Here is a 25,536-nt window from a genome sequence, read left to right as displayed (position 1 = left end):
ATAGCTGGTGTAGCTTAATTAATAGCAGACATAGTAATTTCAGAGCAAAACATAGTACTAGGGATAAAGAAGGTGTTGGATAATAATAATGGGGTGTTGGATAATAATAAGAGCACCTAACCCTGAACGTTCATGCACCTAAAAACAGAGCCTCAAAATACACAAAGCAAAACCTGACAGCATCACATGAAAAACCGACCCACCCACAATTCCAGTTGGAGATTTCAGCATCCTTCACTTCATCATGGATAGCACGGGTAGACCTAGTGTACACACGCTCATATACAGAACTAGAGTCCTGGTGCATGAAATTCATGCACTGGGGACAGGGAGGGGGGTCCCTCAGCCCCGCCTGCGCCCTCTCGCAGTCCGGGAGCCCTCGGGGGATGTCTGATGCGGGAGCGGGCTAAGCCGGCAGTCGGACTTCCTTAGAGCTGCCTTGGAGGCAGGAGAGGCTCCTGCCACTGCAGCTGCACTTGCCAGCCATGAGCCCGGCTCAGGGCTTCTGGCTGAGTGGTACTCGCCCTGTGGGAGTGCACCGACCACCAGGGGGCAGCTCCTGCATTGAGTGTCTGCCCTCTGGTGTTCAGTGCACGTCATCTCTAGTGGTCAGTGCGTGTTGTAGTGACCGGTCGTTCTGCAGTTTGGTCGATTTGCATATTAGCCTCTTATTATATAGGATATTCCTACGCCGGAAGCAACCTCTCCCACAAAGCCTCAGTGAGGAAATCTATACTTGCATTGCTTGGTAAGCCTCTATGGGCATTTGTCACTGAAAATCACGCATAAGGCTCCTTGCTGCTGACGTCATGATGGACTAGGGCCGTGGTCGGCAAACTGCGGCTCGTGAGCCACATGCGGCTCTTTGGCCCCTTGAGTGTGGCTCTTCCACAAAATACCACGGCCTGGGCGAGTCTATTTTGAAGAAGTGGCGTTAGAAGTTTAAGTTTAAAAAAATGTGGCTCTCAAAAGAAATTTCAATCGTTGTACTGTTGATATTTGGCTCTGTTGACTAATGAGTTTGCCGACCACTGGACTAGGGAATATGGATGCTGCTCTGGGCAGGAAACCCTAGTTCTGGTTTCTCTTCTTCCACTAAAAATCTTGTAACTCGGCCAGATCTCAACTCTGTGACCAGATCTTGACCTCAGTGACATCACATCTGATGAGGGGGCTGGGCTAGGTTTCTGGTTCCCAGATTGCATCTCTACCGTGAGAGGTCAGCATCCCTGGGATGCCAACTCAAGTCAGGCCATGCCCCCTGAGTCCCTGGGAGGCCTGCCTGCCGCCTCCGTGGGCAAACGTGTTTGCGGTGCTGACAGCCCCGCGGAGGCAGCGGCCCTGGGACCCTTCAACCTTCAACACGGAATGAATGAACTCAGGGCAAACCTCTAAACAATGGTGCTCATGGCATTTCCCCAGACCTCTTTCTCCTGGCCTTGCGTGCCCAGAGCCCGGGGGGCCTTCTGCCTGCTGTGAGGCGGGACCTACCCGAGGGGGGACCTACCCGAGGGGGCACGGCCTGCAGCGCGGTGATGTAGTTCTCCAGGGCCAGGCGGCGGCGGTCGTTCAGCATGGCTTCCACCCTGGCCATGTGCGTCTCCACCAACTGCTGCCTCTCGTTGGCGGCCTCCTGCTCCAGCGACTCCACTTTCTCCTGGAAATGCTGCCGTCCAAACACAGGCACGTGTCACTCGGGAACGGAACAAGTTGCATGGGGGGCAGCAAGCTTGAGTTGTTTGTTTGTTTGTTTATTTTTAAATATACTATTTATTTTTTATTTTTTACAGAGAGTAAGGGAGAGGGATAGAGAGTTAGAAACATCGATGAGAGAGAAATATCCATCAGCTGCCTCCTGCACACCCCTTACTGGGGATGTGCCCACAACCAGGGTACATGCCCTTGACCGGAATCGAACCTGCGACCCTTCAGTCCACAGGCTGACTCTCTATCCACTGAGCCAAACCAGTCAGGGCAAGTTCGAGTTGTTTAAACGGAACATCAAATTTCATTTCATTCAAAGATTTCATAATCATTCCCAACTTACACTTCTCATTGTATATCATGTGGCCCCATTATTTCATGTGGCCCCTGAAGACTGATTCGACTAATCAAAATGTAGGATAAGTTTATGTATTCTTGAAACTCTACATCACATTGCATATAAAAACAAATATTCCTCTCTTAGTCAGAGTTATCTTAATGTAAGGAAATGACCGTGATAATCTGTCATTTACTTAAGGTAATTTTGAGAGGGGCTGCAGTTAAAAATCCTAATTACATATTTTTTTTTGCCAGGGGAAGAAGCAGCAGAAGATTATGGCAACCAAAAAGATATATTATTGATTAAAAAGTAGACTGCAAATAACAATGTGAGTTTTATGGAAATGAATTATAACTTGAGCTAATTGGGAGCAAATATAAGGCAGAGTTTAAGCAACTCAATTACTAGACAATGATGCGCAGTAATCCAAGCTGATGAGAATATGAACAATCACAAATGAGGCTCCAGCAGACGATGGGAAACATGAATGGGGGAGGGGTTGCTGGCATGCACCCCTTGTGAGAATGGGCTCAGGTTTTTACCTGGATCACTGCTTTCTTATCAGCTTTAGGCAAGTTCTTTGCTTGATGTTCTGCCTCCTCCCATTCTCTCATGACCTACAAAATAAGAAAACATTGAAATTTAAAATCGGTTCTTTTTTCAAATACAGATTTAATGAGATAGATTATGTTTTTCTCCTATATTTGACATTGTACGTAATTATCACATTCCAGTTTTACCTCAGTAATAGTTGACCTCCCACTAAGATGTAAATCTATCCTGTTAGTACAGTGATCATAAATATTCAAATTTATTGCAGCAATATGGCCCTTTGAAACAAAGGAGGTCTTTTTTCTTTTCCCGAGAAAATGCTGAAGGTCCTTTTTCTTGATGTGCACAAATGTCGATGACTCATAAAAGGCATCCAGTTCCTGAACAACGCTTTCTAACATTAAATTGAACACATTGGTTTTAGTCTTTTGGGAAAGAAAGTTAAAAAATTTCTAACAGTGTGTGTGCGTGGGGGAAGCACATAGAACGTTTTATGCATGTGTAGATATACCGTGAACACAGTGCCAAAAACATAGTACATATTGGAGGGAGGAAAAGACTTTGGGAAAAACACTTCTGTTGTCAGAAACCCTGAGATCCAACCCAGGGTAATTAGGGCCCTTTGCTTGCCAACCCACAGTATAAACAGCCCTAGATCCCTCTAGAAATTCTCAGAAAGTACACATTATAATGTGCTGAATGCAGCAAACAGTATTCTTGGCAAGTAATGCTAATTTAATGACCAGGCTCATCGGTTTGGTAGAAAAACGAAGTCTCCCCCTCACATTCTTGATGTTCACCTAAGATTTCCCTGAGACAAGTTCACTCACTGATCTGAACGCAGGACAAGTCTGCAGCTGTGCATATTGTTGGAAGAAAACAGAGCTTCTTACCATCTACAGCTGTTCAAGTGTACTACTTGCTGTCAATCGGCATGGTGTTTTTGGTTTTTGTTTTGTTTTGCTTTAAAGTGCAACTCCTACTTGAGCTAGGTAAAATGAAGAACAGAAAGATCAAGAAATCAAAATTCTGACTTGTTAACAGATGTTTACTGGCAAACTCGGTGGACTCCCAAACCATGAGACAACTTGATTTCTTTAATTATAGGTATTTATCCCTAAGGAATTCATTTATCCGATGACCTTCAAGATCACAAAAAAAGGGAGGCTTGGAATAAATAACTATGAGATAACACCACATCAAATCACCAAGTGAGTTTTTAATTAGACACTTATTGTGTATTAGCATTAATTTGTTGTATAAGATACAAGTGCCCCCATGTTGTTTTCATGAAATTATGGACAGAATAGAATGGGATGTATGCTCTACTACGCTTGACAAGCATATTAAAAATGACCTAAAGAGCTCACAGCAAAATTGGGGAAAATGATCCATTGCTGTGAAAAAGAACAGAACACAAAAGAACAGAAACATATTGTCCCAGATACTTTGGTGTCTCCAAGAATTAATGAAGGGTACCTGCGGGGAGGGGCTAGGGAAGACTACTTTTGCTTTTATGGATGAGATAAGCCTTGCATTGCAAATATTTCAACTTCCTGCTTCAGGAATGTTTTCAGTGGCGGTATTCTACCATGAATTCTTCAGGCAGCAATATTCTACCATGAATTCTTCAGGCAGGAATCTCAAAATTAGTTTGAGAGAGAAGTCAAATGTTTCACTGGAAGGTGAAAAACTTATTTCCCAAATTAACTTTGCGCAATCTCACCTTGTATATTCAGAACGTTCATTTCGAGCAAAGAAATCATGAAATAATTAAGGAGACTTATTTAGCTAATAAATTGAAAATAAGCATTTCTAGAGAAATAAAATTTTGATTTTCAGAGAAATTTAATTATATCCTACACCCTTGGAAATAAAACAATTCACCTATAACATCACACGAGGTCTACTACTGAAAGATAAACACATAGAGTAGGCTCAACATCTTCCTGTGAACAATGGCTTCCTCAGAGCTATACTGATAAGAGATATATCAGATCCAGTCCTTAGTGCTTTATAAAATCTATCTCATTTAATTGATTCCTCACAACAGCCTGTGAGATTAGGCATGGCCACTCTTATTTTTGAAACAGGTTAAGTTAACCACTCAAGGTCATGCAGGGGGGAAAAAAAAAAAAAGGAAAAGGAAGGATATAAACCAAGATCTGTGTGGCTCTAAGTACCATGCTTTTGTCCCCTGTGGCCCTACAGGCAACATTCTAAAATGGCAATTCTAGCAGATGAGCTCATTTTATTTATATTTGGTGACATAAGGAAGGGCCATCCCTAGATGTTGATGCTTATCTTAAAAATAATACATTTAGAGAAAGATCAACTTTCATTTTAAAGACCTTCATTTTAAGGATACATTGACACTGATGAATTCATAAGTAATAAGAGTACTTATAAGTCATTCAGCATCTTATAGTTGATAGATTCTATCCGTAACGGCAACAGAAATCTACAAATTTAGAGTTATCATGAACCACAACAAAAAAACTGAAATACCAAAATAACCCAAATCCTCTGTATTTGTAAGAAAACAACAAAAACTACAATAAAAAATAATTTAAAGGACTACATTTTTTTAAAAAATTAGAAATGTTCAGGATCCGGCCTTTGTGGCTGTGGCCAATCTTCTTATGAAGCAATTTCCCACTGCATGGCAAAAGTTCTAGCATCATCTGGATTTATGGATCTTCAAATACTGGCAGTGTCATGCAGAGAACTGACAACTAATACAAAGAGATTTAAGAGGCAGGCAAGCTCAGAGCCAAACAGTCCCCAGAATTCAGTGGCACAGATCACAAAGATAAATGTTGATCTCAGGCATATCACATTCCTGTGACCAGTTGGATCTGGCTGGCTGCATTCTCTGCTGTAGGATAACATCTCTTGCGTTATCTCAGGTGTAGCTAATGGCTAAAAGATGAAGAAAATCTATTAAAACTTAGACAAACTAGGTCATGTGTTAAATAGATGTGCTGAAATAAAATTAAGTTCATATTCCGGGAGAGATTGATAATATCTAAAACTTGGAGAGCATTTGAAATCAGTTCTCTTAATAGGCTCAAAATGATCAAGCTATATTGGGAAAAATAATTCAGGATTTGTATTTTTTTTAAAAAAAATAATGACTATTTAAGTGAGGTCAAGAAAAGAAACGCAACGTTAGTAAGGTGACATAAACTTATAGTGACTAAAAGTTTACAATCCAGCTGGAGAGATAAGACATACACACACGTGCACACATACACGTATGTATGTAAAATAATCACTAATAAAATTGGGGATCAAATTTGTCGAGCTGAATGAAAAGAGCAATGACTGCTTGTCCCATTGTGAGGATGACATGGGGTGTAAGGGATGGGTGAGACTTATAATGTGAGGAGCAGTAGAAGGGCATTTTCAGAGAAAGTCAGTGCCTAGAGTGACGGGAAGGCCAAGATGAGCTGAGCACGTGCAGAGCAGAGGCCAGCAGCATTTCCTGCTGCCTGTTCAACGATGGTAGCAGTTGGGGTGGAAAAAAAAGTAGAAACTCTAGAGTTGGGGAGCAGGGGGGTGGGGTGTGAGAATTGGCACTGGAAATGCCAAGCTGAGCATTCAGTATTTATTCTTGTTATTTTTCTTTTTTTGTCCCAGATGTGGATTTTGAGGGCTGTGGAAAGCCCCTGGAAGCTTCATAAACAAGAAGTGAGAGAGTTTAACTTCAAGGGACATCAGCTCATCGGCTAGAAGTATGACTCGTAGTCACCCTGGCTTTTGTAACAGAGATTACTTATCAACTTGTGTCTTTCCTAAAGAAAGATCCCACTTTTCAAAAGAACTGTTTCAGATGAAACATCACTATTCCAGTATAGCTAGCTTTCTACTTCCACTCGCATTTGAGTTTTCTTAAGGGTGACAACTAGAATTGCATTGTATTCCAGAGCCCAAGTATTACGATTATGCCCCCTCCCCGTCCCCAATGTTATTATTCCTAAGTAGCTCAGTATTGTGGTCACTCTCTTAAAAAAAGGAATTGTGTTGTGCCTTTCTAGATACATTAGTAGTTCTATGTTTTACAACATAGGTGCCATTGTTATTCAGGTATGATGAGGCCAACACATCAGGAGACGACTACCAGTGGAAAGATAGTTTCTTGCTCAGTTTTCAATGTAGCACATGGGAAGCACCAGAGTCGGTCCGGAGGCAGAGAGAGTGAGAAGGAAACACGGATAAAAACCTTTATTGTGGTTTGGGAGGGAAGGAGTGAGGGAGGCAGGGTAAAGTGGCTAAGTGGACTTAGGATTGACTAGTTTGGATTTTGAGTGGCTGGTTTGCACGGGAAAGATGTGTTTGCAGGCCAGTCATTTGCTACCTCTAAGAATTGGCTTGCCCTGGGAGGGGCAGTCTCCCCAGGGTTAGTTAGGTCCCAGATATCAAATCATTGGAAAAGACAGAAAATAAAAAGGCATGACTACGATAGTCTACTAATGACCTATGTTGATCTTAAAAACATACATAGGGGACTAGATGAAATGGTTATTATGCTTCAATTTAGTTTTAAGTTTTTATGGTCTTATGAATGAGCTTTGTAAGAAATGATTGGTTCAATGATATAATAATCAGGTATTTAATACAAAAATATTCTTCAACACTAACTAAAGAAGGTTTTAAGGGATTTTAATTTACAACATGTGATGGTTACAGGTACTATATATACACAGAGTAATAAGACCATCGAGAAGGTAGTAGACATATTGAATTTCTGCTTGCACAATCCTATGATACTTACCATACCTGGATCTTTACTAGGTGAAATGATCAGGAGGATAAAACCCTCCCCTCCAAATCAATACCTTATAGAAAACGTTGAAAATTAAGACTTTAAATCTTTAAGAATCTGGATTAAATTAAAGACTCCTACCCACCCCTAGATATTTATTGGCCACTGAGCCCCCGTGGAGATTCTGAGGCAGAGGTGAGACCAGATTTCCCCTGCATTGTAGGGCTGAAGCACAAAAGAGTCACACTACCTGGGACATCCTCTCTCGGTGCTTGGCCTCCAGCCTCTCTTTGGCTTTCTGGAAATGGGCGTGTTCATTCTCATCTCCAGGTGTCTCCAGATACTTGTCAACGGCGTCAGGGGTGCTGGCTGCGGTTGTAGGAACTGTAAATGGAAGGGAGGGAGGTTTGAGAAGAGAAGCAGAATATCCGGTCATTTCAAAGAAAGCCGTATTTTCCATTATTCCAGAACAAAGAGTTTAGTACAGAAGCACACACACGACGTTAATGCTGTTGAAGAAAATACCATGAGACACTTCCCAGCACAGCAAGTTGTGTGTCACCCCTTCCAAGACTCAGGTGAAGGAAAATCTTGAAAATTGTCCATTTTGTGATTATAGTATTATGTTTAAAATTCTTTGCAAAACAACAGGCATAGAGCAAAACAGTTGGTGTTTAACACAGACACATTGTCCTAAATTCCTATGCTTTGCTAAATTAACTTTTGTCACCTTGAAAGTAAACAATGGTATCCATCAATTAAGATTCCTACAAAACCCAAAGACATCTCAAAATTAGCCCATTGTAGGATAATTGCACCTCAGAGCAAAGGTAAATCCTACACTGTGTATTTTAGATCGCTAGATTACAAGCCATCTTTTGTGAGAAAATATTTTAAACACTATTAAAAAAAAAACAACCCTCAAAAAGTCAATAAATGCATTTTTGAAATCACAAAAAGACCTTTCCACTTTCACAAATGAGAACAAGTTTAAGTTCTTTTGGCATACTACAATCTGGCAGAATGACAAAATTAGGCAAGTCACATTTTACATTTTGAATAAATGAAAATGTTTGGAGTCATATTCCCCGATTAGGATAGCCACAGGCTGTGTGTCAACCATACCATGGCACCCTCTTTGGAAAAGTGGAGTTATAATAGTTACCATATGAGTAGAAAAGTTCTCCAACTCTTGTGTACGGTGAAATACAACTTTATAATAGTAAGAATAAAAAAATTATAAAAAATGAGCATGTGCAGTACGTTGAACAGGATTACAAATATTTCAAGTATTAAACCTTTTTTTAAGCACATGGAAATAAATACAAAGACTGCATTATGTATTTATTCCATTTGATCAAGAAATATGTCTTCCATTCAATCCTTGTTAATGACCTCTGTCCCTTCAGCTGAGGACTTGAAAGGGAAGTAGTCTCTCTTTTAATCCTTAATTCAAACGTGTAAGCCACTGATTCTAACAATGCCTCTCAGCTAGTGTGAGCGAGGTGTTCCCGTATTCACGGCAACCAGCAAACCAGATCCCTCTCCAGCCAAGGACTGAAGAATGATGACACCTCTTGATATTTTCAAATGAATTTAGTATTTCATTACCACTACCCTGCAGCTGGTGAGGGGGAAGGAGAGAACATTTTAAGGAGGAGTTTGTGCAGAGAGCTCATCTTCTATTTCTTGAATATTCCTACATCCAGAAGGCACTGTCCTACCAGGACTGGCTGCCATCGTGTGAAGTCCATGGTGGACCAGAGACAGCATACCACGGTGGTGACAGGAGCCGGACACCTGCGCCTCATGTCCCCACCCTTTCAAGGCGCTCCCTTTGGGAAAGGAGAGGCTCAGGACTACAAAGTGTCTTCCAGGGGACAACGGCCCCGGAGCTGTGTGTGTTTCACAGCCACTTTGGTCGCTTGAACCACGTAGGAAGGGAAAACAAACTGGCTTTTAGGAGGGCTTATTCTTGTGTTGCTTTTTAAACTTCCACAAAGCAGTTGGTACTGTTCAGACACCTCCGAGGTTCCCTAGGTACTGTGATTTGGGCCAGATTTCCACGTTGGCCAGATAATAAAGCCCCCATTCATTAGTGAATACTGTGCCAGACACTCGACACATGTTCTCACTTAACATGTGGGGAGAAGAAAAAATTACACAGAGGGGAAACACTATCATTTAGCATACTCGTTCACATCCCCAAACACACACAAATAAGTCTGAATTTAGGGTTAGGAAAACCATGAAAAGGCTCTAAAGTTAATATTTAGAGCAGTGAAGGGCTAATCCATTGACATGTTTAGGGCACTGGAAAGGGATTGTTTTGGTTAAAGAACAACATGAATTGGCCCAAAACACGCTTTGTTATGACAGCTGTCCCCCCGCGTGCCCCCCCCCCCCCCGTATGCTTCCTGGTAAATGACCTCTAACAAGCATGCAGCAGCAGGATTATGGAACAGGGGGCAAGTGAAAGAGCCCATAGACCCTGAATCTGGACAATCTTTCAGCCTCCGGCCCCTGCTCAAACATGCTCATTCATAACTTCTGCAAGCAAGCTTGCTGGGTCGAGTCACCTTGCCAAAGACAACTAGACTTGAAACTCAGGGTTAAGCATGCTTAGCTCTAGCTTTAGACCTCTAGCTGCAAATCCTAAGCAGCACTCCCACCATCATATGCATGTGATTTTAGCTTTCAGGTGACTTTCATATCAACTTTCTTAGTCTCTTAGTAGCCTGGCTGAATGTGGCAGGGTGTACACCTTGAGCATGGGTGTCTAAATGAAAAAAATACAACAAAAAGCAGTTCCAGCTCCCAGCACATTACTGCCTCAAGGTCATTCAGTTTCCAAATCTCAGTGGAATTCTGAATGAGAAATGCTTTTGATCTAAGCCTCAACCCTTTTTCTTTTTGCAACCCTGGGAGGTCGGAGGTTATCTGAGAAGCTGAGACAGTAGCCGGGATGTTGACTTTGCTGCCTTGAGAGCGCTTGTTCATTCCTTTATCCCTCCAAGTAATATTATGGCTTCTACTTTATGTGAGGCAGGTAGATAGGAGAGACCAATGAACAAAGACCCTTGTCCTTGTGGAATTATGTTCCAGTGAGAGAAACAATCACCTCAAAAAACAGCAATTCACATTGTTAAAATGTGATTTGCATTATGGAGAAAAGGAAAATTAGAGCTGGAGGGAGGGGTGGGGGAGGGGAGAGACCACAGCAGTAAGGAGGTGGCCAGGCTGGGCTAATTGAGAAGGTGACATTTGTAAAAGAAGCCAAACCCCCCACCCTCCAGTTACCTACTGTAAGAACAGGGCAGGCAGGTGAAGAAACTAGCACAGAGGCCCTAAGAGGTGAGAGTGCCTGGAAAATTCCAGGACCAGCAGGTCAGTGTGGCACGAGCTAGAGAGAGAGTAGTGAGAGAGGCAGAATAGAAATGGGGGACAAGAGCCAACCAACATGGGTTGTTTCAAGGAGGGAAAAAGGGACATAATGTGCTTTAAAGGATCACTCTGGCCCAGTCGGTATGGCTCAGTGGTTGAGCATCAACCCATGAACCAAGAGGTCCCCAGTTTGATTCCTGGTCAGGGCACATGCCTGATTGTGGGCTTGATTCCCAGTAGGGGGCGTGCAGGAGGCAGCCGATTGATGTCTCATTGATGTGTCCATCCCTCCCTCTCTCTTCCTCTCTCTAAAAAACAAAACAAAACAAAACAAAAACCTATTTAACCCTTTGCACTCGCTTGCTTTTTTCTCGATTCCTTTATTCTAATGCTAACCGTGTCACACTCGACATCCGAGTGCAAATTAAAGGACCATTCTGCTAAGGGACCAAGCAGCAGGAGTAAAGGACAAAAAAGGAGGGTGGCTTGGAAAAGTGGCAGGGAGGTGAGGGTCTCATTGCAAGTCCCTCCCCTCCTCCCCCTGCACATACAGATGAGAAGGATCGGATTCACTTCTCTCACCACACAGCACTGTTACCTAAACCACAGGTAACCAGATGCTAAGGGAGATATTGTTTTCACCTGTGTGTGAGGATTCATTTCAGTTTTACAAACGATGCACCAAGGCTTGGCACAACACTTCCACCTCCCACTGCAATCTCCCCTGAGGACCTGCAGAGCTATTTTTTTTGGGGGGGGGGGTGGGGGGGGGGGAGAGGCAGCTGAGGAGGAGCAGGTTTGCTTTCAGTTTATTAATGAACCCTGGCGCTGTACCCAATGTTCCTGTCACAAGATACACTGTCATCATTGGGGACATAATGCCAAGGAAACAGTTCCGTTCCTGAGTCTCCCCTGAGAAAACTTTAATTATAAGGGAGGTTACTCCAAAACAAGGTGAAAATGGGTGTCTGCAGAACGCAGTAGGGATCACCCTCCGTGTCCGTTTGAAAGGCCTCTGTGTCAGACACACCATCGAATTTCAGTTTCCACGGACCATATACTCATTTAATTTAACTAGTTTATTTTTCTTTTTTAGAAATATAATTGTATTGACTTCAGAGAGGAAAGACAGGAAGAGAGGGAAACATCAACGATGAGAGAGAATTATCAATCGGCTGCCTCCCGCACGCCCCCTACTGGGGATCAAGCCCCAAAACCCATCATGTGCCCTGACAGGGAATTGAACAGAGACCTTCTGGCTCATAGATGGATGCTCAACCACTCACATACTCATTTTAGCTCTGATTTTGTAATCACTGCATTGTACTTCATTTCATATTCATACTCAAGGCAGCAAGAATGTGGAGTCCAAAACTAGCAACATCATGAAAAGCTGCCCCAATCATTCTGAGATTTGTGTGTTTCCTCAATCTCTAGGGTGACACACAAATGTATAGCCATAATGGGCTCAGGATGCAAAAAGAGGACTAAGCCCACCTTTAAGCTGTAACAACTGAGACCACCCACACCAGGCCACACGGCGAATGTTTCCCTTAAACAGAGGCCCATAAATGGCATCCAGTCAATATACTAACATTAGACGCTAGCGGGAAAATTTGATTAGTTTCCTTTTGCTGGCGGAGAGGCAATGTATTACCTCGATAGCACTGACAATAGAAAATGAAAGTGAATTAAGACCCATATAAGTCATTGCCTTATCACGGGAAATGCTATTTTATACAGAGCTAGCAATACTGTCACTTGAAATGGCTGTGATTTATATGAAAGGGGGCAATGGGGATAATTTATATAGAGGTGAAATGTAAACCTGTAGAGAACGATTTTAGGTGAAAATGTAATCGGAAAGCACGGCAGAGCTTTGCAGATTGCCACCTCAACTTCCTTTTTCTAAAAAAAGGGCTCCGTTTCTCTAATTCCAAAACAGCTAAAATCCCCAATGCACGCGGAACTCAACTATCTATCGCCGCCTCCCACTCCCAGTCAGAGTTGGAGGAAGCATTTATAACATGAAAATAGTTTGTGATCCTTAAATGTGGCAGACACTCTTAAAAAAAAAGAAAGAAAAAGAAAAAAAAGAACAAAGGCACTTTCCCCGATATGCCTTTGTATCATTATTTTATAGTCTGTGCGATCATGGTTGGCAGATCATCAATGCATCATGTGGACATAAGATAATAAAAATGTAATCTATGCCGTGTTTACTCTACTCTAGCCAAGCTACATCTCTTTTTTTTATGCCTTATGGACACGGACTGACGTGGGAATTTTGTCAACTATGTGAAAGGAGCGTGGAAGGATGAATGCTGGTGTTATTTTTATTAATATCTACACCCTACTTAACACAGTGCACCAAAATGGAAAAGAACCCTCAAGTCTGAATCTAAAATATATATATATGAAGCCATAGTGATAATAACTGGCATCTAGACTTTCTTAACCCTCGGCTATTGCTTTTTTCATCAATTTGTTGGAAGCAATTTTCAACTTCATTATGGCAGATCATAAAGGGGTGACCTGTCACGGTTGCTCAACACTCAACAGATGAGTTCAAAAAGTCAAAATCCTCAATATTGTCCACTTTCCTAGAAACTGCAGTAGGAAAAGCTAGACGGAACTGTTAACCTCTGTGGAGGTCTTAAAGGAGGAAGCCAGTTTCATTTTACTCCAGCCTTCCACAGCAAGCTTTCCCTACCCGTGTATATTTTACTTTATATTGTTATTTAATTCCATCACATACTTGAGTCTCATGGCACCAATGAAACTGTCACGTTATTAAAACAGGGTATTTGGTTTACTTTGCCAGTGTCCCTTAAAACACCGAACTCATCACCAGCACATCCTGGGCTCAAAAGTAGCAGCTTTATTAAACCAGAGGTTGGCCTGCTGGTCTCTTTCTAAGTAATGTTTTATTGGACCCAGCCGGATCATTCACTTAGCCTTTGTCTGTGGCTGCTTTCACGCTACAACTACTGCGTTGAGCACTTGTAACAGAGACCATATGGCCTACAAAAGTCTAAAATATTGACTCTCTGGCCTTTTAGAGAAAAATTTTGCCAACCCTTTATTAAACTGCTTACTCTTCTTTGCCAATAGCTGAAGAATAGAGCACATATATAATGAACATTTTTTTTTTTTTTTTACTATTCTGAGTAAATGAACTTTTTGTTTTTCTTCTTTTTAAATGCTGGTTTGCAGAGCAAATCAATTATTTTCAACATTAGAGTTTCTTACCATGGTATCTCGGAGGAAAGGGCCATTCTCTTGATCCTGATCATTTCTGGATGCCAAAGATGTAGCTTCTCATACTCATTAATCTAAGAGGTTTTATTGGCACTGATGTGACATATAATTTAATGCACCACCACGTCTTTTAATGCTAGTAATTGTTTTGAATAATGCTTGGCAGTTTTATAAAAATATCACAGTTCTGTTAGAATTAGGGAATGTGGCAACAGAAACTAACAGTTGCTATTTTGCAATCGGAAGAACAAGTACGTTGCGGTGAAGAACAATGGTTCAAGTCTGGCCAAAGACTAAATGGCCCTGGCGTTATGACAGGACAACTCTGCTAGGGTGACCCATTCCATTCAAAGGCCACACAGTGAGTTACCTACAGTTTGCAAATTGTGAGCTTCTGAGGCAACAACCTTAGAACCTGGGATGGTGGTTTGGCCTGATTTGATATGTTCTCTGGAAGAGGACTAGTCTATTCTATCTGGGCCATGTGGATGGGAGTAGACATCAACTGTTTCCCCTTCCCCAATCCTGCAAGAGGCCAGATCTGCACCTGTACAGAGACCCTATGGTCATAAACACACATATAACTAGGCCACATGGCATCTCTACAGATGGTCATTCTCTAGCATATGCAGGGATTCTGTGAAACGAGGAAGACATGCAACTTCTACCTTAACTTGCAAATACTGAGAGCTACGATAGTGGTCTCACAGATTCAATTTCATAAACATCCACTGAGAACTGGAGGCTCCTGACATTCTAACACTTCAACGTGCCTTCAAGTGTACGGAAAACGCACATATTTTTTACATCAGCCTTGTCATATCTCTGAATCGGGGGTGGCCACACTACCAGTCTACATGAGAGGGTCTCACCTGGGGGTGATTTTAACTGCCCCCCCTCCCCCCCCGGGGCACATTTGGCAAAGTCTAGAGATATTTTTAGTTATCGCAGCTAAGGACGGTGTTACTGGCATCTAGTAGACAGAGGCCAGGTGTCCTTTCTACCACAACTCACCGCAAGGAAAGGAGCAACATGGGTCATCTGTCATTCTCGTTAGTCAGACCCCTCGGTGTAGCCATCATTGGCCTCATGCTCTTTGTGAGATTAAATGCCATTAAGGAGTCAGTTTGCTTGCCATTACAGACACAACCTGGTCAGGAAAATACTACAAGAAAAAGATCATACTCTCATTTGAAACAAGCTAATCTATAAATATTTATGGAGTAATGTTGTTGTTCACAAACATTGCACTGGGCAGACTGACGATGAAACTTATGCACTGTCCTAACTCCAAATGGGCAGACACAAAAGTCACCAAATGGGGAAGGGCTTTTTAAAAGGATTCAAATCCATATACAATCTAGAGGCAAAATGAAAGCTCTCCGTCTCATATCTGTTTCCTTTCCATCAGTAATTTAGATTCTTCCTTGTGATAAAGCCCCAAATTCAGTGTCCCTTTACATTGCAATGTCCAAAATTGTTTTCTATGACAAAGATTTTAAAATATAGAAATACCGAATTATAAGAAGTCTTGACAGGAAAATTATTGTATTTATAATGTAGACCATCACACATTTTCTCTAATGTGTGCAATCTTATATCGGTTTAACTGGAGAGCCTTTTCTATCTCATTTCTCATTTATGATATGACTAGAAGCAACTCAGACTGAGAAACCCGTAAAACCAACCACCTTCGTGAAAAGAGATACCCTCCAATGAGGTTGGTTACGGGGCTCTGGGTTGGAGAAGGAGCCAAGTGCAAGTCCAAGTTGCCAAATCAAAGGGGCTTGTCCACCTTTCTAGTTCTGGCTCATTGTCTCCAACTCCAGCCTGCTGCCTGCGTTTGACCTCCCGATGACCATGACTTTTTTCAATTCCAATGTGCAGCTTTGCTATAAATAAGATAGTATAGCTGTGCAGGCTATAAATAACTAGAAATTATATGCTTTCCCCAGTCTGTTTATACTAACACTGCAAAACCCTTCCCTTGCTGTGACTGAATGGCCTCTGTAGGTAGACTAAGAAAATAAAACAGCAAAAATCACACTTCACCCTCCTAGAATGGAAAAGAGTCAGGGTCCCAAACACACTACAAATAGATAGAGAAAGTTACTGGGACGGAGAAAATTACAAAAAAAAAAAAATGTTTCAATGTCTGTTTGGAAGAATTGAGGACACAAGTACTTCAAGAAAATACATTTATCAAGTAATAATGTTCATTTCCATTACCTAATCAAAGTGGGAAAATAACAAAATTATTCTGTATGCTAAAATAATGTAAAATAAAACTTAAAGTAAAAATAATTGTTTTGTAAAAGGGCTGAAAGACATTTAATTCATTGAGGCATGCTATATTCATGGCATTTATGAAAAAGTGTTTTTAATATTTTCCATCCACTTTCTATACTATCTACTATATTCTTAAAATGTGCTTCTAAACCTCAAATATTGTTTTTCTAATATAGAAAACAATGTCAGAACCAAATAGTTGGCCATTTGGAGTATGGAGCACAGCCATAATATCGTTTAAGTTTTGACCTGGTCCTGCCATTTTGATGGCTGGGGAAAAGTCACTAAACTCTTAAAGCCTCATTTTCTCATGTGCACAAAGGAAATGAGGAAAATGCCCACAGTGTTCCTGAGAAGAATAAATGGTCCATGAAAATGCCATGGCAGATCAATGTATTATCAATCTTACATGTGATATCCATATTTCCCCCTACTTTTTCTATGTCTACTCACTTCCAATCCTTGCAATGCTCTTAGAAAGAATGCTTTTTCACAATAGGAAATATGATTTTTGTGGTAGTAAAAACCACACTCCCCAAAGTTATACATAATTTGAATGCATTTGAATCTTATGAAGGCCAGTAAAAAACTTTTCTGCTAACATCTTTTGTAAATTACATAATTCTTCAACTATAATTTTTTCTTTTTTAAAAAAGATAATTGTTTTAATCAATTTTGAGACTAGATTTTTTTTCAGGATAATATAAATAAAGGCTAATTTTCTGTTGATTACCAGAGGGAGAGGAGGGTAGGGTGAGGTATACGCACTAGTACCTGTAGTTAGTACAATGCATGCACATTGCATATTGTTTCCTGGGAAACAAGTCACTTATAAACATAGCCACTTGTTAAACCATGGCACCTGTGAGCTTTAAGAAACAAAACAGTGATGCCAAGTAAAACACAATAGCAGTGTTGTAGATACAATATTTTATAGAACTATACTAACTAAAAAGGAGCCTGATCGGAAAGCAGCTTAGTCAATGCCCTTAGCTGGATGGCTGAAGTTATCTGGCAAAATCAGATATCATTTCAAGCAAGGCAATGGAAATAGACATCTTATTCAAAGACAGGAAGGTGTTCAAGAAACACAGAACCATGCAAAGAAGGTGACGATACTGGACTTAAAACCAGCCATGCACCTCCCCTCCTTCCCCTCAAGTGAATTACAACGTACGTTTAACAGGATCTCGGGGAAGAGGCTCCTGGGTAGTCTTGAGTAAACTTTGGGACACTATGGAGAAAATAAAAGAACATAACTAAAAACAAAAATAGAAACATGAGAATGATGGCTGAAACTCACTCACATGATTCCACTAACCAAAGGAAAAATCAAAAACAAAGTCATAGAATTAAAAACAAAAACTAAACCAATATCCTGAGTTTGGGCTCCAGCATGGGCCCAAAGTCAGCGGATAAACAGAAGATATATTTGCAAATAACATCTTGGAATCCTTTGTCTCTGATGGTACATCCAAGTCCCCTGTTTAAGGGTGATCCCTGACTCCCCTTCTCCCTTAGCGCCCAGCGTCACCAGTTCTCTTCCACGCATTCTCCACGGCATCTCTATCGCTTCATCCGTTCACAGGGCAGCCCCCAGCTCTCAGCTCTCGGCTCTGGCTATTTGTTGAGGCTTCACTCTTCACTTATCCGTCCACCTTTCTAACTGACCCTCAGCCTCTCACGTTTACTTTCTTGATAAATTCTTCTGTAACCCACTTCCCCTGAAACTGGGCACTGCCTGGCTTATCCATTACATCTTCGTTGGGGGCATGAACCTTTTGTAAATCTCAGCAAAATGAGTGCCATCCAGGGTGCCTCCAGAGGTTCCATCGGAACTCTGGTGCCCGCTGGCTGCTCCCTGAATCAAACCAAACTGATCAACTGGAGAGGGTATGTGTAGGGGCTGCCATAGGGTTTGTTGTGTGTGTGTTTTGCGGGGGACGGGGGCGGCATTCGTGTTTCTAACTCTTGAGGCAAATCCATCACTGCTAATAATTTTTAAAAGCCCTCTTTCTTATATGTTATGTGCATACATATTTACAGCCCCCTCCAAAAAAAAAAAAAAAATCCACCTCGGAAAAGAAGGAAAAAGTTGGAAATATGTCAGGAACTCTCCCCCAGCAGCGAAACCAGTCAGAATTTCACAAGGGCCCTTTGTTCAGAGGGTCCAGGTGACAGAATCCCCCACGTGTTCCCGGTTACCTGACCCAATTACCTTCTTTGTCTGAAACTGAAGAAAGGAGTTTTTTTTGCCCTAGAAGCTTCAACCATCCAATCCGAGCCAGGAAAGATGCCCGTGGGGTTGCCAATTCCTCCACCTGCTCTCACCCAGGACAGCTCTTCCACAGGAGACCCACGGGGACTTTTCCATCAGATTCCACTGGGACACTGGGCTTCACCAGGGAAGGTCAGAAAGGTGCAGGCCCTGGTTTTGTTAGCTTAAGCCTCTGATGACACCAGATAACGGTTATACAATCCCTATCACCCCCAGGCAGGAAGCAGCGACTGTTGCCCTCACAAAGCGGGGAGAACAGGCAAGAGTCTCTCAAACAAAACAAGTCACAATTATTGAATTTAATCTTCAGTTGATCAGCTTGCATAACTATTTCTTGAGTAGTTAAAAAGTCCTACTCACAAACAAAAAGTAAATAAAATAAAGTTGGGGATTTAACGTGGGAGGCTGTTGAGAACAGAAGTCCGTGTGCCCGCTGCATGACTTCCTGGGACCTGCGTCTGTGGAAGAAGTTTCAACTCGCATGGAAGTCACCGCGACTTCATTTATTTATCCCCCGGAGTTAGGAACAGCTTCAAGTTCAAGAGAAAAGGCTTCAGAAATTGTATTCCCTGAGCCTTATGTCCTTGAAGGTTTCTAATTTAAGTCAAGAGTTGTCATCGATTTCCAAGAGAAGACATATAAACCCGGCATTGCAAATGTCCACGTGTGAGGTCAGGGGCCACAGGGACACTGCCCCCTTCTGACATTTGAAGGGCATGTGCTCCATTCAGCCCCATTCCCTCCCACCACAATAGAGGTCCCACATAATGAAATAAGTCAAAAATACTCAGTCCCAGCAAATAGGCCTTACCAATGCAACCGAAGCATCGTCAGCGGGGCTTGCAGTGGTAAACCCTATTTGCACACGTGGTGCACATGTACAGACCCAGACACACATGTACAGACCCAAACACACATGTACACGGACAAACACATACGGATACATTTGCAGAAGAGCTGAGAAGGCAAAACAGCAACCCCGGCTTGGCTTAAAGAGAAGCACTCGAAAGTCCCTAGAGATTACAAGACGTGTGCACCACAGCTAGTCAAAGAACACACCATGGCCATGCTGTGTTAGAGAGAGAGAGAGACGGAGATGTGTGCTCATGGTCGGACATCCTGGAGGAGATGCCCGGCCATTCGAGAGGTGGACAGAAATGGGGTTAGTGGTGGCAACAGACCCGTCCCCAAGAACCAGGAAAACCGATCTGTTACGAGGGAGCAGAGTCAGTGGCGAGAGAGACGAAAGGTGGCCAGGCTGGAGGAAGGTCCACTTACTGACGCTGCCACACACGGCCATGCAGTACTCCTCTGTGTCAAAGTTGTTTCGGTTGCCGCCACAGCCGCCGTAAAAGAATGGGGCGCACTTCCCCTCGGTCACATCAAAGTACCAGCGGGAGATCATTGCTCGGCATGGCCCCGTCTCGGCTTGTTCAGAGCACACCTCTAGTCAGAGGAGACGTGGGGAACCACATTTTAGCATGAGAAGGCACCGGCTCACTGTTCACGCACATGTTTACGTTGCTAACGCATGAGTCCTCCCCGTGGTAACTCGCACTGGGTTTACTGGGCAGAGTCTGCCAAACGTTTGATGGGGAATGGAATGACCCGGCAGGGTTACCTCGGAAACAAAGCAGCGCATTCAGAGCTGGGTGAATGTGCAGCCCTCAGTGGTAATAAGGGGGTTCCAGCCGAAGGTGAGCCAATCTTTCAGCTGCTTTAGATGAATATTAAAGGCCTCGAGGTTATCTGCACATCCAAACCTTTCTTCACTTTGAAAAATAAACTTTTCCTTTATAATAACTTTCAATTACTCTGCAGGTACAAGGATTGTGTCTGGGGAGGATGCAAAAACTTTAATCTCTCACAAATAGCTGACTTTCTTTATTCTGTGCCTTGACTTGAAGCACAGAATAATTACACATATTTTGAAGGTCATCCAGTTTTCAGCTGTCCAATGACTGATGGTATTTGAAAGTATATGTAATATCTGCCAATGTGACTTCAAGTCAGTTGCATTCTCTCTAATTAAAAAAGACGATTATTTGTATATTTACCTGTCCCTTGAACAATAAGGTTCCAAACAATAAAACATAATCAAGCAACTCTAATTTGTTAATACATACCATGCATTGTTTTACATTCAAACACATCTTACCTGTCAACATGCTTTGACACCCTCCCAAAGATCAGTTTCTTAATCCCTGGTTGACTCAAAGTGTAGTAAACAGCCTGATTTCATTTTACTTTGATTAGAATAAGAAACCTACCTCCCATGTATATTCCAGGCTGCAGGTAGGATTACAGAGAGCCTGCTGGTACCTTAGAACACACATGTGTCTTGCTTGTTCTTAGCTTTACTAACAGAACATGGGAAGGCAACCTTCTTCTATAAGATAAAAGCCATACAAAACCCAGAGCTTCCAAATGAGGAGTATTCAAGACTGACCATAATCAATTACTCAAAGACAGAGATCCACAGGGATGTCAAAGAGAACTACTGTTTTACTTCCCCATACACACCACGCATTGATCTTTCCACCAAGGCAAAGAGCTGATGGCAAAACCACAAGCTGCTGCCATCATGATGGTGTCAACAGAATTGAGAGGGGCAGTCAGCACTGAGCCCCGGAAGATGCGTGTCAAACTCTCTGCAGGAGAAATGTCCGGGGTACAGCTATGTAAGATGACTCCAGCTCTCTTTAGATGGTTTTCCTTGATGCCAGGAGCATCAAGTTCAATGTCACTCATTATTAAAATCGTCTCACTCAGTCAGTACTGTTGCTTTGAAAGTCCATGCTCTCCAAGCAATGCGATTTAGTTGGTTTTATGCACAGAATTCTCTTATAAGACAAAAATCTGCCAACCTGTTGAGGTAACTATCCCACCCACTAGGCAATTCGATTTATCTTCCTCAAATTCAAGGACTAGCATTCTGACTTATAGAGGGTAAGTTAGTTTTGGGGGGTCTGATCCTCTCTGAGTTACTGACAAAGCAGCTTCTGGACTGCACAGCGAAAAACCAAGCCCCGGGTGTGGAGTAACTGCCAACCACAGCCACCAGCTGTCTCTACTCCTGGACTTTATCTTTAGTTGTAATAAATAACAGTAGGTTGGTTTTCCTCCTTCTCTGTTATTTCCCTCACCAATTTGTACACATGCATGTAAACGTTTCTTTTTCTAAGAGGCGATAACACTTCTCATTCATCTCTTCCTCAGGCAGTACTGATTTCCAACAAGACTACAAGGCAATGGTGTGTTCTGAGACTCCACTTGGTTGGCGTTGGCACTAGAGTTTCAAGTGGCCACTCCCAAGGAAGGCACAGAAGGTATGACCCGAAGTCACAGGGGCACAGGCAACAAGTCACCATGCCTCAACAATGCAAGCTGACCCTCACATTTTATACCGCTCCGAGCACCAAACACATGCCTTCTGACGCCTGTCTGCCACAGGCCCCATTACGCATCACAGCTCAGCAGGGCAGGAAGCATGCCTTTGGGATATCTCCTATGCACTAAATAAAAGTGGTAGGATTTCAGGTGGGTGCAAGTAATGAGATGAAAGAATGACGATCAAAGGAGATAATCAGAGATAGATATTTGCCTGGTGTAAACTAGTAACAATTTCTTACTTCTGATAGAGGCAAAACCTCTCAGTCCAAAAATCAAACATTACAATATACTTTTGTTTTCCTATACCAAGCATGAAACATAATGACACATCCATTTTTTATAGTATATTAATTTTATTTTTCTTCTGTCTTTTTCTAAATGGCTATGAAACCCTTTGTATTTGTAGAGCCCCAATCACTAAGAAAAAGCATCCAGAACTCAAAATCCATTTATATGCCAACTAAGTAAACAGAAAGAACTACAAGATGGGTCCCCTATTCTTGCTGAAATCTCCAGAGAGAGTCTTAATCCATCAGACAAAAAAAAGCAATGGAAGAGTGACAAAATCTCCATTTGGAGAATGTTTTGTTGGCTCTTGAGCCATTATTGTGGCTGCTGAACTCCTGACCTGGAATGGCCTCAAATAGTTTCATGACCTTGGTGTGGACATTGGGGACAATGTTTCTATGCCTTTTTGATCTTTGTAAGGTAGGTCCTTGCTGAGATCTGTGCTGGTTTCAACACTAAACTGCCTTTGGTAAAAATCAGTATTATACCAACACAAGGTAGAAGCAGAGCGAGAGCTCCCTACATTATATAAAATGATTATATAATTCACTGTTCAAAATATAATGCTTAATCACAAAATATTAACTCTGAACGGATTTCAAATTGGAGCAATTTTTTGTGGACAACCATATTAGAATGCTAATTTTACACTTTTTAAAAAATTCAGCATGAAGATAGCTGTGAAAGTGTCAAGCTAGGACAGGGAGAAAAATCCCGATTTTCAAATATATGATAATTATATTGCCATTTTCAAAAGCAAAGTTAACAGATTAGCAAATAATTAGCTTTCAATAAGCAATAACTGAAGGATAATTTTAGAATAATGGAAAGCTTTTTATTATTTCATTTTTAAAATTAAATTTCAATTATTCTCATACTCTAGGAATGTATATAAAATAAAAGCCTGTATTACATGGAATGTATGAAGTTTAAATTAATAAATAGCAACCACTTGAATAATCCAACTTACTAATCAAACTAGAGTTATTTACAAAAAGCTAGGAATTGAATATTCTGATATTGTAAAAAAAATTATGAAGCATACAAAAAAGTTATGAAGCATAGTTTCTCCAAATGCTGCAAGAATATATGCACAATTAAAGTTCATGTAAATATAGCTACATTCCTTGAGTTAAAAATTACATATTTTGCAATTTTAACATAGAAAGGGTAAAGGAAAGAAGATGAATATAGTTTGATCTCACAATGTCAGCTGTTTAATGTTAACAATAAAATAAAATGAAAATAATGACAGGGAAACTGAAATATACTAAATATGCTTATATTTAATATTTTGAATCAATGTTTATATATCTACCTAACCATACAATCCATTAAAAATGAAAACAAATGACCTCAATGCCATTGATACTAACTTTAGATTTTAGCCTGATTAAGTTATTGCTAGTAGTGCTATAGGATGAAACTTCATGAGCCTAAGTTATTAGAACCGATCTTAAATTCTGTTAAAGAATGAGTAGACAGATTGTGTTTGATTCTTATGGATGAAAATTTTTAAAAAACCAACACACTAACCCTAACCGGTTTGGCTCAGTGGATAGAGTGTCGGCCTGCGGACTGAAGGGTCCCAGGTTCGATTCCAGTCAAGGGCATGTACCTTGGTTGCAGGCATATCCCCAGTGGGGGATGTGCAGGAGGAAGCTGATCGATGTTTCTCTCTCATCGATATTTCTATCTCTCTATCCCTCTCCCTTCCTCTCTGTAAAAATCAATAAAAATATTTAAAAAACAAAAACACCAAAGAAAAAAACAAAAAAACCAACACACTAGAAAACTGGTTATTTTTTAAGAATTAGAATTTTTTTTCACAATAGTAGATACTTTTAATGGAAAAGAGAATTTATAATGTGCTTACAATTATGAGCAAGTATTCATAAAACACACAGATAACAGAAAATTCCTCTGATCAGGGCAACAAGTTGTCAGATATTTATTACCTGCTAATCATATTTTACTGAAAAGAGGCATGTAAAATTAGGCAAGCCGGCTCCAACTAAAGTCTCATGACAAATCTCATGTAAGCCTGAAATATGGGCTGAAATAGATAAACAAATGAAGGGAACAGCTGTGCTGGTAATGAAATCACTGACTCATTATGACGAGTGCTAATTTGTCACGGAAGTCTCTAGAAGATACGTGCAGTAGACTTGCCTTTAACTGAATTGTGCTGATTCTCTCGGGCTATCCAATACATCTATCACTCTACATATACCTGGCCTGATTCTCAGGTCCCTCCATGATGGGAGGTTATTTATAAAACACCACCTGAGGAGATGTGCTTGTACAGTACACGTTTCGACTATTAATCAGCACTCTTGTGTCCATGGTGTTGGAAAGTACTGACAACAGAGCACCGCTATGACTTCCCCATACCTTTGTTTCCTCTTTGTTGTGGAATCAACTTGTTCTTCTCTAAGCTGTGTGGCTAGTCTGAAGCCCAACACAGTATGACAAGAAGCTCTAAAGTCTGAATGAGACAGGAGAAAGGGATGTTTCTTACTGAGTCTGAGAGAAGATGTGGTTGTCTCCAAAAAAACAAAACACTGACTTACACTGTTTGCCAAGGTCCATGGTGTTAATACTCCCTCCATTGGAATGTCATGCTATCAATGGTTGTGGCTCACAAAATTCCTCAGTACTTTAATATCAGCTTTTACAAGCTAGTAGGAGTCAGCTGTACCACACCAATGAGAGGCAATGGGGCACAAATGAAACTAGAAACAATTATATAGGGAGGGAAATTCTAAGAATTTTCTAATTTGCTTGGTCTTGACAGTTGAATTATTACAAAATTGCTTAGTGGATAGACATATCAGGGTTCTTCCATACGTGGTGACATTTGGCAATATATTAAGAAAAACACCATAGATAAGGAAGGTTTTCCCTTTTAGTTTCTTACTCCCTGCCCCTACCTCCTAAATCTGCACAGTATGCGGGACATGAAATGCTACTAGAGACTACTCCCAAGGACCAGTAGGGCCAGCCTCACCTGGGACTCAAGACCCACACCAGATGTACTGGCTCAGGATCTGCGTTTAGCAAGTGCCCGGGTGACTTGCATGAATATTAATGTTTGAGAAGCACCGTGATCAACCACACCTTCTTTGTGCAGATGAAATGTCAAAAATAGACGTATGAGATTCAATCACTTTCTAAGGACCAGAGGCAAAGGATTAGTTAAAGTTGCATAGGTTTTAGCTTATTAAAAGAAAGCTCACCCATATCTAGTAAGTGAGGGATATAACATACTTTGGTAGA

The 25,536-nt window shown here is 41.4% G+C and overlaps 1 protein-coding gene across 7 annotated transcripts in view; it reads right to left on the bottom strand.

Annotated features, from left to right (window-relative positions):
• APP (amyloid beta precursor protein) overlaps positions 1-25,536 on the bottom strand; it is a 229,520-nt gene that overhangs the window by 75,538 nt on the left and 128,446 nt on the right. For 3 of the 7 annotated variants that reach the window (XM_054713635.1, XM_054713636.1, XM_054713638.1), the window contains exons 7-11: positions 19,855-20,022; positions 17,476-17,532; positions 7,615-7,748; positions 2,587-2,661; positions 1,508-1,666 (exon numbers count right to left, since the gene is read on the bottom strand). In XM_054713635.1, coding sequence (XP_054569610.1) covers positions 1,508-1,666; positions 2,587-2,661; positions 7,615-7,748; positions 17,476-17,532; positions 19,855-20,022 — 593 coding nt within the window. The remainder of the gene's footprint in view (positions 1-1,507; positions 1,667-2,586; positions 2,662-7,614; positions 7,749-17,475; positions 17,533-19,854; positions 20,023-25,536) is intronic. The other 4 variants (XM_054713637.1, XM_054713639.1, XM_054713640.1 and 1 more) reach the window with 2 other exon arrangements.

Source organism: Eptesicus fuscus, chromosome 3 (genome assembly GCF_027574615.1).
Source record: "Eptesicus fuscus isolate TK198812 chromosome 3, DD_ASM_mEF_20220401, whole genome shotgun sequence".
Classification (NCBI taxonomy): Eukaryota; Metazoa; Chordata; class Mammalia; order Chiroptera; family Vespertilionidae; genus Eptesicus; species Eptesicus fuscus.
The sequence above is the reverse complement of the archived record's forward strand: the minus strand, read 5'-3'. Positions and strand labels throughout refer to the sequence as shown.